General features: G+C 35.5%; 1 protein-coding gene across 2 annotated transcripts in view; it reads left to right on the top strand.

Moving 5' to 3' along the window:
* Window positions 1-12,521, top strand: part of UBE2H (ubiquitin conjugating enzyme E2 H) — a 100,728-nt gene that overhangs the window by 53,786 nt on the left and 34,421 nt on the right. For both annotated transcript variants that reach the window (XM_081284523.1, XM_081284522.1), the window contains exons 2-3: window positions 3,060-3,136; window positions 3,892-3,966. In XM_081284523.1, the coding sequence (XP_081140649.1) occupies window positions 3,060-3,136; window positions 3,892-3,966 (152 nt within the window). The remainder of the gene's footprint in view (window positions 1-3,059; window positions 3,137-3,891; window positions 3,967-12,521) is intronic.

Raw genomic sequence — 12,521 nt, 5'->3', positions numbered from 1 at the left:
GTAATACTACTGATTCATTTAGCTTGACTGTAGTGTATATAAACAGAATTATACCTGCTTTTTTGTTTCTGTGTTTTTTCACTTATCTGTGAAACCCTTACATGTTTGTGTATCAAGTCATTCTCTTTGTTGATTTGTGGTATAAAATTCTATTGGATGACTATACCATAGTTTCCTGTTTAACTTTTGATGAACCTGTGATTGTCTATAATACTTGAATATTACATATAGTGTTGTGCACTTTCTTAAACATGTATTTGGAGAGCATGGCTGTACTTATCTGTTGATATATACCCAGAGATAGCACTGAGGGGTCACAGGACATGCCTATGTACAGATTCAGTGCTGCCAGCAATTTCTCAAAGCAATGAAACCATATCACACTCTCTGCTGGCTATTTAAAAAAAAAAAAAAATAGGGCTGGGATTGTGGCTCAGCGGTAGAGTACTCGCCTAGCACATGTGAGGCCCTGGATTTGATCCTCAGACCACATAAAAATAAATAAAATAAAAGATATTGTGTCCAACTACAACTAAAAAATAAATATTTTTTAAAAATTAACTTAAAAGAAATATGAATAAAAGAATAAATTTATTTTAAGTTGTGGAATATGGTGCTAAAGTTGTCCTCAGAAGTAAAAATTCATACTCCACTGAACACAAGATTGTATCTATTTCTTTAATCTTTATTAATTTTATAGTGAAAAATCTTTTTAAACAAGTGAGTTGAACTTTTTTTTTTTAACATGTATTTTTTTGAGTGTAGATGGACACAACACAATGCCTTTATTTGTTCGTGGTGCTGAGGATCGAACCCGGGTCCCGCCTGTGCTAGGCTAGTGCTCTACCGCTGAGCCACAATCCCAGCCCTAACTTTTTTTTAATATTTATTTTTTAGTTGTAGTTGGACACAGTATATTTATTTATTTTATGTGGTGCTGAGGATGGAACCAGGGCCTCGCACGTGCTAGGCGAGCGCTCTACCACTGAGCCACAACCCTAGCCCAGTGAGTTGAACTTTTTATGCCTTAATTTTTTTTTTATTTCGATTTTCTTTTCTTGACCTTGGTTGTTTTTGACCTTTTCTTTTTTAGGATGTTTTCTCCTTCCCTATTGCTTTGTAGTAATTCCTTATTTTAAAAATCCTTATTTATTTATGCTGGGAATTGAACCTAGGGCCTCGTGCATGCTAACATACCTATGCTCCACCTCTGAGTCATATCCCCAGCAAAATCTACATTTTTAAATATGTATAATATCTGCTAATCTTTTCCTTTGTGGTTTCTGGCTTTGGTCTCAGGAAGACCTTTTCCATAGAAAAGTATTTTCTTTGTGGGCTTCTTGTTTGTTTTTAATTTTTATATTATAACTGCAGTTGACCCCTCTCCCCCAACACATACACACAAACACACACACACACACATTCACACAAGGGTGCTTTTTAAAAACTTTTAAAATGTTTTAAACATGTTGTACTTAAAAACAAACAAACAAAAAATACTGCATTAGCTTTGGGATATTTTGTGGGTATCAGAGGGGTGACTCTTTGGTCAGGAAAAATTTAGTATACCAGAGCAGGCATCTTTGTGTCATTAGACCAGTGAGAAATGATTCCAGTTTTCCTATGTGAATATTATTTGAGTATGTTTGTTATGAGAATGCTTTTCAGTTAGAAAAGCATGAGACTAAATTAGTATAGTCTGGATTATATAATTTAAATATCTCTTGTGGATACTATCCAAGGCTCTCAAGCAAGAACTTTACCCAAAATATACCTGGTCTCTTTGCAGTTCGTATTGTAGCCTATAGGACAAGGACTTGGGGAGCCAAATGTTTAATTTCAAACCTTTAAAAAATATCATTTTTTCCATTATTTGAGATCATTTAAAAATTTTTGATTTATCTATTTTGTATATTCATATGTGTAATTAGTAATTGGCACTGCTGATTGAGAAAGATGATACCTGTTCTGTCATTTCTGGTTTTCTTCTTTATTGTTACATTTAGATTTGAAAAATTTCCAAAGCCATACCACCTAAAATTCCTATCGTAGTGTCATTGTTGAGTTAGTCCACAAAGCAAAGACTTCAAATAGGTTTTAGATTAGTAGCACTGTCTTCTACTAAGATGGATTAATTAGTTTTCTGTAACTGAGTCAGTGAAGCAGTGAGAGCTCCAGGGCCAGGTCAGTTTTTTAGGAAGAGAACTTAGAATTCTGAATTACCTCTCTGTAATTAAAGCCCTGGACCACACCAGAACCTAAAGGCAGGTCTAAATGGGGTGGAGTCTGGGGAGGAAAGGAAAGAGTAAGTGAAAATAAATACAACAGATAAAACAGTCTGCCTTATAGTAAAGTTGTATCATTAATTATTTTGAGTATTTCATAAGCCAAGGAGAAAGTTGTGGGGACTTTCCTTAGTTAAATCCTTAATTTTAGGAGCACAGCACTTCTAGTTTAGGAGAATTTTTAGTGATTTACCAGACATGCGAATTTGACTAAAGAGTACTGAATTATGTTAAGGGCTTATTGGGGAGTAGAAGGTATAGTTAGGAAAAATATTAAAAGTGCCCATTTTTCATTTACATATAGGCAGATGTATTCTTATACATTTTCCATATTTAATCTTCACAGATTAAATGCTATTTTCCCAATTCGCAGGGTGAGAACAAAGGGCATTATTTTTTTGTAGTTGTAGATGGACACATGCTTTTATTTTATTTGATTATTTTTATGTGGTGCTGAGGATCAAACCCAGTGCCTCACGTTCTGCTGCTAAGCTACAGCCCCAGCCCACAAAGGGCATTATTTTGTCGAGGCTCACAAACCAAGTAAATGACAGTCCTGGGATTTGAACAGCAGTCTCTCTCTGAATCCAAAGTTCATTCATATTCTTTTCATTAGAGTCAGATGCCTTCTAAACCCTAGAGCTGTTGTGTATTGTGTTGTATCAATATCATGTCAAGTTTTGGTAACACTTTAGTTGGCATATCTTGGGGATGTTAACAGTAGTTCTTCTTCTGATATAAAGCCTGTGTACTTTCCTTTACCTTCCACCTTAGCATTGAGAGTAAGCATGAGGTTACAATCCTGGGAGGACTCAATGAATTTGTAGTAAAGTTTTATGGACCACAAGGAAGTAAGTATATGTGTTCTTCTTTTATAGTCTTTTATTCTTAAAGACAGAACATGTATAGTTTTTGCTGAAAAGTAAGTTCAGTTGAACTCTAGAACCAGTGAGAAAACCAGTTTCTCATCATAATTACTTTATACACTTTTCTCTCTAATGAGCTGTGAGAGTGATTTCTGGGAAGTGCATTTTGGGTTTTGTTGTTGTTGTTGTTGTTTGTTTTTGGGGATTGAACCCAGGAGTACTTAACCACTGAGCCACATCCCCAGCCCCTCTTTGTATTTTATTTAGAGACGGAGTCTCACCAAATTGCTTAAGACTTGGCTAAATTGCTGAGGCGGACTTTAAACTCCTCCTGCCTCAGCTTCCTGAGCTTCTGGGATTATAGGTGTGCACCACCACACTGGACATTTTGTTCTTGTTTTTTTTTGTTGTTATTGTTTTTTTTTTGTTGTTGTTTTTTTTTTGGTGGGGCTTGGCTGAGATAGAAGAAAAGGGAATGTAAGTAGCTATTACTTACCAGATTATAGTGTTTAATAGAATCAAATAAATTTGAAAGAGACAATCACTGCTGATTTTCCAACTTTTGATGTTTTAAAGTACATAGAGAACTTACTGGTTATAGTAGGGTTCTGACTCTTTAAAGAATTAATTTGAGTGTTTTCAGAAGAGATTAGGGTTTAACATTTAACTTATACTAAGATTTATTTTCTAATTTAAGGACACAATTCTAATGTTTAACCTTTTTTTTACTTTTATTCCAGCACCGTATGAAGGTGGAGTATGGAAAGTTAGAGTGGATCTTCCTGATAAATACCCTTTCAAATCTCCATCTATAGGTATGTGAGTACTTGGTTTGGTTTCTCTCCTTAGGGAATTTTGAAATCTAAGAGGAAAAGATATCCTACATTTTGTGGGAGATATTTCTAGAAATGATGATTTAACTGAATTTTTGGTTGGTTAAATCAGTGACTTGATGGGAACTTCCATAATGTGATAAAGGTATATATATGGTATATATATATATATATATATATATATATATATATATATATATATATAATCTTTGCACGATTATAATGACTTACAGTGTAGATTTTTCTCTTTAGGTGTCAACAAATGGTATATAATATCTGTTCTAATTTTGTCATCTAAAAATCCAGCCTAGATCTTACTTTACTTTGGTTAACCCCAGTTCTGGGTACTAAGCAATGAAACGACTCTTTCATTCTCTCCAATCTTTTTAGCCATATAAACAGTAGACAGAAGAATAGCAACCTCAGTGTGGGATTATACAAGAGGTGTCCTTGCCTTCATCTTCCTTATACCTCAATTTGTGATGTTATTAACCTGTCTCCTCCACTGAGGTGTGCTCAGTAATAATTAAGTTATTTTAGTACTTCTGATTGAAGGTGACAACTCTAAATATTTAAGATTGTAGAATGATAGTTCTCTCATTAACTTTAGTAAACTTTTTTTAACTTTAGTCTATACGTAACTAAAATATTATAAAATATTGACCAATTTTAAGTAAGAGCAATAAAATAAAATTGGAATATATTGAACAATCTTTGATGGTCCAACTGAGCTTTGTACTGAGAACAGCCAGAGTTAAAATATCTTGGTACCACTGTAACTGTCTTCAGAGCTAAAGCCAGATAGATTTCCTGGCTGCAAACAACAAAAAAGTTAAAAAAAAAAAAAAAAAAAAAAGAACCAAAGCTTTCTGAAGCTTTGATTTCATTTCATGCTTCTGTATTTCTTTGTAAGGCAAATAGTACAGAAGAGTTAGGATGGTCACAGATTTAAGTCCAAAAGCGGTAACCTCTTCCTTAATATCTAACTACTTTACATGCTTTAGTATTTTATGCTTTTAAAATATAGAGCATCTATAAATTTGTTCTTAGACTGGAGAACTTTTGTGCTCATTTGAATAATAGGTAATTTCCTTGAGTTTGTTAGGTGAGTTTTCTAAACCAGCACTCAAGAAGATACTTTATGGATAAATGAATCTGAAATTTTTTCATTGGTTTAGGAGCTCCAAGTTTTAGAGTTAGGAATGGTGAAGTGGTATCATGAGGTGTGTAGACTCAACTCAAGAACACATCTGACTTTAATAGCTGTGTGGTTGAGGGTATCAGCCTTTTCTTGCCTCCAATCCATGACAGCATGTTGTAGTTCCCTGCCGCTAGTTTATTCATCTCTTAACTTGAGAGGGGTGTTTCTATTCAGACATTTGAAACATGTATGTAGTCAAGTGGTATGGTCTTAAAGCCTTTACAAATTACCCAAACCATGTAAATTCATTCAGACACATCTCATAAATACATTTACTTAAAAAGTAAAAATTAGCCTTCCAAATGCAGTTTTGTTACACCACATTCCTAGTCAGAGAGGAGACAGTAAACCTTATTGAAATTAGTAGTTAACCTATAGAAATGCAGTTGCATATCCTGTACAAAAGTAGTTATTTCCCAAATATTGTTATTGTTCCAGGTAACATGATTGATTTATTTTAGCTTTCTAAATAAAATAGATAAAAATATCCTAAATATCTACAACTTTATCCAGTATGCCTTTTTCCTCCTGATGCTGTGGTTAGAACAAGGGCCTTGTACATATGAGGCAGGTGCTGTTCCTCTGAACTACATCCCCATCCCTAAAATATCTAAACTTTAGACACTGCTTATTTATTAACAAGCCTGTGTCCTTTCCAAAAAGTCAGTGACCTTGTATAAAATTGACTTGGACAGCTGGCCGTGGTAGTGCACGCCTGCAATCCTAACAGCTTGGGAGGCTGAGGCAGGAGGATCCTGAGTTCAGAGCCAGCCTCACCAAAAGTGAGGTGCTAAGCAACTCAGTTAGACCGTGTCTCTAAATAAAATACAAAATAGGGCTAGGGATGTGGCTCAGTGGTTGAGTACCTCTGAGTTCAATCCCTGGTACCCTGTCACCACCACTGCAAAAAAAATAATTGGGGCAAATGGACAGACCATCTTAACTTCATTAGTTTCCTTTTCCTTTCTGTGTGTTTTCCAAACTTGGTAGTGTCTACAAATGTGTATCATCTTCTCTTAAGGAAGTAGATCTAGTTGAAATATTTGTACAAGCTGTCCTTGTTTCCTCCAAAGGAAGATTGCATAAGAGAGTTTTAATCAGTTGTGTGGGGTGACCCATTTTCAAGTCATCAACAGTGTAATTACTGTTGATGTGCTTTAAGCATTTCGAAAAGCAGTGGCTCACTTAGAAAAGGCAAATTTTCCTTTTTGAGTTGTGTAGATGTTAAATTATACAGAAGGGAAAGGAAATAAAGTAACACATTCTTTTTAAACCTTGTTTCCATTGTATCTGGCAGATGTACATTCCTTCTGAGCCAAATTTTAAGCTCTTATATACTAAGGTGTAGCTGCAATGGGGAATATGTAGCTCAGTGGTATAGCACTTGTCTAGCATTCATGAGACCCTGAGTTCAATTCCCAGTGTAGCCCCCGCCCCCCCCACCCAAAAAGTTGAGATTAAATGTTTTTAATGCTTACATCTTGGAATTTTTAAATATATACCTGTTTTAATTGTGTGTGTTTGTGTATATTTTCTAATTGTATAAATATCATATCCATTAAGGAATGTAAGAAAGTTGTGAGCAAAAATAAAGGAAAAAAATTAAAACATTTCATAATTTTATGCCTTAAATGGGTATCATTATTTATATTGTCTGATATTTAAAACATTCCTCTGCATATTGAATATACATTCGATATAATTTGACATCCTTATCTTTGGGATACTTTTTGAAAACTTAATTTGAGAAGATTTTTAGTAGTTGCCTGATTACGTGAGATGTTCTTTTAAACAATTTACATCTATAAATAAGTTCTTTTTTTCCCCCAAATAGTGACATAGCTACCCCAAATCCTCTTGGGAAAGAAAAGGAATATAAATGAGCACCTTGGGAGGTTATGGACTCTTTTCAACCACTTAGAGCTCATCTTTACATTCTCTTTGAATATCATAAGTAATGATGAATCTTTTTTTTTTTTTTTTTAAGAGAGAGTGAGAGAGGAGAGAGAGTGAGAGAGAGAGAATTTTTAATATTTATTTTTTAGTTCTCGGCGGACACAACATCTTTGTTGGTATGTGGTGCTGAGGATCAAACCCGGGCCTCACGCATGCCAGGCGAGCGCGCTACCGCTTGAGCCACATCCCCAGCCCATAATGATGAATCTTGATGCTTTGAAGCTACAAATGAATTTTTGAAATGGCTAAAGGTGATTTAATCCCAGAGAGTAAGATGAATAGAAAAACTGAGTAATATCAGTTGGTATAAAACTGGTCCTGTGGGTATTTCCAAAGAGAAATTAGAAAACTTCGTTTAATCAACTATAACATCATTGAAATATTTACATATTCTTCCAGAAAAGACTGCTTCAAAAGGAATCATATTTAAGTCTCTAAAGTTCTGAGAAATCAGACTGTTATCTTTTCACTCAGAAATATTTCCTAGAGTACTTAGCAATGCTGCTGGGGATTAGTGACCATGTAGAGTTAAAAGTGAATGATTAAACATTTATCACTGGTTATCGGGAATGAGAAGTTTTGGACCCAGTTCTCCTTGACCAATGAAAATTGTTGTTCCTCTTCTAGAAAACAAGATAATTGAGTACAGTGGTGCATGTCAGTAAACCCAGCTCCTAGGAAGGCTGAGACAGGAAGATTGCTTGAGCCTAGGAGTTCAGGGCTAACCTGGGCAACAATAGAAGTGATACGCACGTCTCTTTAAAAAACAAAAAAAGAAAAATGTGATGTTGGAATTAAGTTAATTCTGTATGCTTGATACTGACCAGGACATTAAATACCGAGAGTGTATGGGATCCTTCTGGACATGAGGAAAACTGTAGGCGGCCTTTACCAGTTAGAAGATGAACATAAATAAAATAGCACATGTTCTTTGTGTGTTGGGGGGGGGTATACTAGGGATTGAACCTAGGGGCACACTGTCCCTGAGCTATATCCCCAGCGCTTGTTTTTTGAGACAGGTCTTGCTAAGTTGCTCAGGCTGGCCTTGAACTTGGGAGCCTCCTATTTTAGCCTAAAGTGTCACTGGGATTATAGGTGTGTGCCAACACATATTCTTTGGTGGCACTGTTTGATTTTGTTTTGTTTTTGTGGTACTGAGGATGGAACCCAGAGCCTTCTTTTTTTTTTTTAATATTTTTTATTTTTTAGTTCTCGGCGGACACAACATCTTTGTTGGTATGTGGTGCTGAGGATCGAACCCAGGCCGCACACATGCCAGGCGAACGCGCTACCGCTTGAGCCACATCCCCAGCCCCGCAGAGCCTTCTTTATATGTGCTAGGCAGGTGCTCTACCACTGAGCTATGCCCGTGGCCCTTCATTGTGTTTTTAGATGAGCTGTGAGTGAGTCAGTGCCTGTTTATAACAGGGTACAAGGAGGAAATGGGTTTTATTTAAAAGAAAATTTGTTTTGTATGTTGAAAGTAGTCTTCAAATGCTTTGAAGATGTGAAGGTGCGTCTGAGAACTTTAGCATCCTTTCAGAACCTCAAGTAATTCCCCAGTCCATGAAGATTTTATTTTATGCAAAGATGTTGTTGCAGAGACTGTATTATTTATTCCCTACTTCTCCACACTCACAGTTTTTACCTAGTACACGTCTGCTTAGCTTAAACTAAGGAGAAAAGCTTTCATCAAAGAAAATACAGACTTGCAGTTCCAATGGAGGGTGAAATAAAGATGAGTGATCTCAGATAAAAAGATAAAAATTTTAGTGTTAAAATTTATTTTTGAAAATTGGAAGTATCCTGAATAGCCCATTGGTAATAAACTAGTTACAGTATGTCTTAATGGACAAAAATGTTTTACAACCATTACTCACGTTTTAACACCATCTTTGAGGAACAAAAAGGAAAATGCAAATATTTTCCATGCAAATTTCAATTGTGAATGTCAGAATATTGGCTATAGTTATCAGTAACTGTTGAGTTAGAGGTTAAAAACATAACTGCTCTGTAATTTCTAAATAGTCTACACTGTGTGCTTTTATTACAAAAGTAAATATTTTTAAAAATATTACAAAGGCATGACCTTTGAATGTCCTATCCGCATCATTGTCTGCACTTCTGTCTTTCATTCTAGAAAGTCACCAAGCTATCCTTGGCCAGAATTCCCACCTGGTAGCTTGCTAAAAACCTGTCTGACCTGCAGGTTTCCTACCAACCTCCTTTTTTCCTTTAAATTTTAATTGTGTATGCAGGTAAGTGTGCATACTCTTTTCTTTCCTTTTTCTTCTGCTTATAGTCTAATTTTACACACTTCTTCATTCCTTTTCTTCCCCCTTTCCCTCTTCTCTTGTCTTCTCTAGCAGTTCTCACCATACATCTTTTCCTTTGACTCTTCCACTCTCTCCTACCACCCTTGCTCCATGTTTCTCTTCAAAAGGGGCCCAGTATAAAGCTAATGATGGTAATAAGCCTGAGTCAAGGAAAAAGAAAATTGCAAGTCTAATATAGATATAAAACATTAGATTCAGGGCTTTTAGCCTATGAAGGTCTTGAAAGTACCATGAAGTCTTCTTCAGAATGTATAGTAGTTGCCCTCAGATCATATCTACCTAAGTGCTAGATAAAATTAAATTGTTGTTTTATCTTATATTTATATTTAAATTATCATTGCTGGCCAGTGGATTAATAGAATCACATTTTGCTAATTTTAGATAAAAATGTAGAGTATTTTAGGATCTTTTGCAAATACTATTAAGACCAGCATGGGACCCATGTCACCATTTACTTTTATTTTAAAAATAGGAAACTGGGGCTTGGGTTGTAGCTCAGTGGTAGAGCACTTGCCTAGCAAATGTGAGGCACTGGGTTCGAACCCTAGCACCACATAAAAAAAAAAAAAAAAAAAAACTAAATAAACAAAATAAAGGTATTGTGTCCATCTACAACTAAAAATATTTTTTGAAAAAATAGAAAACTATCTTGAAAAATGTAGTTCACAAGTCTAAAAACTAGCTTTTGAAATGCTACCAGTATGTATCTACATGTTCTCTGTGAAGAAGGTCCTTTCCTCAGAGCAAGCTGTGTGTAGTCTGTCTGGATTGTAATTTAATTCCACAGTGGAGTATGCAGGAGAAGTGGGTGCTTGAGAACACTGTTCTGGAGAGACTGCATAATGGTGATCTGAGAATGTCAATAGAATGGCCAGAAAAAATCCAGCAAGCCCATGCAGTGTGGAATTTGATGTAAGTGGCATACATCAAGAGCTAGCCAATCATGTATGTCTAAAAAAAAAAAATAAATAAATCGTATGGTTAAAAAAAAAAAAAAAAGAGCTAGCCAAACCCAGGCAAGTAAATGGAGACAAAATGAAAGTCACAGGCAACAATAAGATAGTTAAAATATTATAGTGAGCTGTATAAGTGGCTGTATAGTGTCAAGCTGTACTGTGATCAAGCTGTCATCTAAATAGGATGGTTTAGGTTGTCCTTTCACTGGACTTAGATAACTTGTCAAAATCCCTTTTAAATCTCCCAATCTTGTCATAGGGTTGTTTTTTGTTTGTTTGTTGGGTTTTTTTGTTTGTTTGTTTTGTTTTGTTTTTTGTAGTACTGGGGCTTAGACCTCAGAGTCTCCCATATGCTAGGCAAGTGACTATCACTGAGCTACATTCCTTTTGAGACCAGATCTCACTGTCCAGCTTGGCCTTCCAACTTGTGATTCTCCTGCCTCAGCCACCCAAGGAAGTGGGATTACAGGTGTAAGCCAACCTGCCTACCTATTATCATGTTTCTTTTTTTTTTTTTTTTTAAAGAGAGAGTGAGAGAGGAGAGAGAGAATTTTTTTTTTTAATGTTTATTATTTTTAGTTCTCGGCGGACACAACATCTTTGTTGGTATGTGGTGCTGAGGATCGAACCCGGGCCTCACGCATGCCAGGCGAGCGCGCCACCACTTGAGCCACATCCCCAGCCATATATATATATATATATATATATATATATATATATCTTTTGCCAGTGATTAAGGAAAATGATTCAATCTTTTTTATTGTTAGAATAGTAGACTCTTCTGGAATAATTTTTTTCCCCACTATGGCCAGAAATACCTTACACTATTTTTGGAGTGTAATTTTATAATATGGTATGACTAAAATAATATGGTAAATATTCTAGAACTTAGAATATTTACCATATATTTTCTATGTTCCTCAGTGAAAACATTCTACAGTTACTCCCTCAAGAACTAGTTTGAGTAACTTAAGTGAGCAGTATTTAGTCAGGGTGGAGAGGAGTGTGTCATTCATGAGAGGTGTTGCTTACTCATTTAACAAAGGCCTATTTGGGCCACTATATTTCCACAAATAAAATAAATTCTTGGGCTGAGGAAGCAAAATTTCATTAAGATCATCTGTATACTTCTTTACTTCCATGACCTTGGGTTTGAATTTAGTTCCTGTCTCAATTAGTTATATCACTACACAATAGCAGTTATATATCTTTTGAATTCCAATCAAGAGAAGCAAAGTTCTAGGAGGAAAGTTTTTTTTTTAATAGTATTTTTTAAAATTTTTTTTAGTTGTAGATGGACACAGTACTTTTATTTTAGGGATCAAACCCAGTGCCTCACACATGCTAGGTAAGTGCTCTGCCACTGAGCTACAACCCCAGCCCTAGGAGGAAAGTTTTGTAAATGTTCTTTGAGATAAAGCTCTGAGAATATAGCCATAATTAAAAGCTTTCTGTTTACTGGTGTTCTGAAAATGAGATTTTTCAGGATGAATTTCTAAAAACTTAGTCCAGTGACTGAGGTTTAAGAGTCATCTGACATGATTTCTTCTGATTCCACAAATTTATTGGATTTCTGTTGTGTACTGGGCATTATTCTAGGTGTTAAAAATTCAGAAGTGAGCAAATTAGTCTCGACACTTTCTTTCGAGGGAAGAAGATAAAGCAAAATATAAAATTTTGATAGCTTTATACAGAGAATTGATGTAATAGAATAGCTACCTTGGGTTACATATTTAGGAAAGCCTCTCTGGTAAAGAAAACTTAAGCTGAAACTCAAATAAAAACATAAGCCAGCCTGATCCCTATAGACTAGGGAAAGAACATCCAAGCAGAAGAAACCACAAGTGTCAGTGCACTTGGCTGATGGGGGCTAGGTAGAAAGTGAGGTGTAATATAGGGCCCAAACATAGGCAGGGGCTTTGTAAGCTAGGTTAAAGGTGTGAATTTCATTTTGTTTAATGGAAAGATTGTCATAAGATTTTAAGAAGAGTAAAAGGTTAAGTTGTTGTTGTGGTTGTTGTGGTGGTGGTTTTTAATGTTTTGGCAGTACTGGAGATTGAACCCAGAGATGCTCTACCACTGAACTAC

This window comes from Spermophilus citellus (genome assembly GCF_964194105.1).
Source record: "Spermophilus citellus genome assembly, chromosome: 3".
In the NCBI taxonomy this organism is placed as follows: domain Eukaryota; kingdom Metazoa; phylum Chordata; class Mammalia; order Rodentia; family Sciuridae; genus Spermophilus; species Spermophilus citellus.
This window is presented reverse-complemented; position numbering and strand designations above follow the sequence as displayed.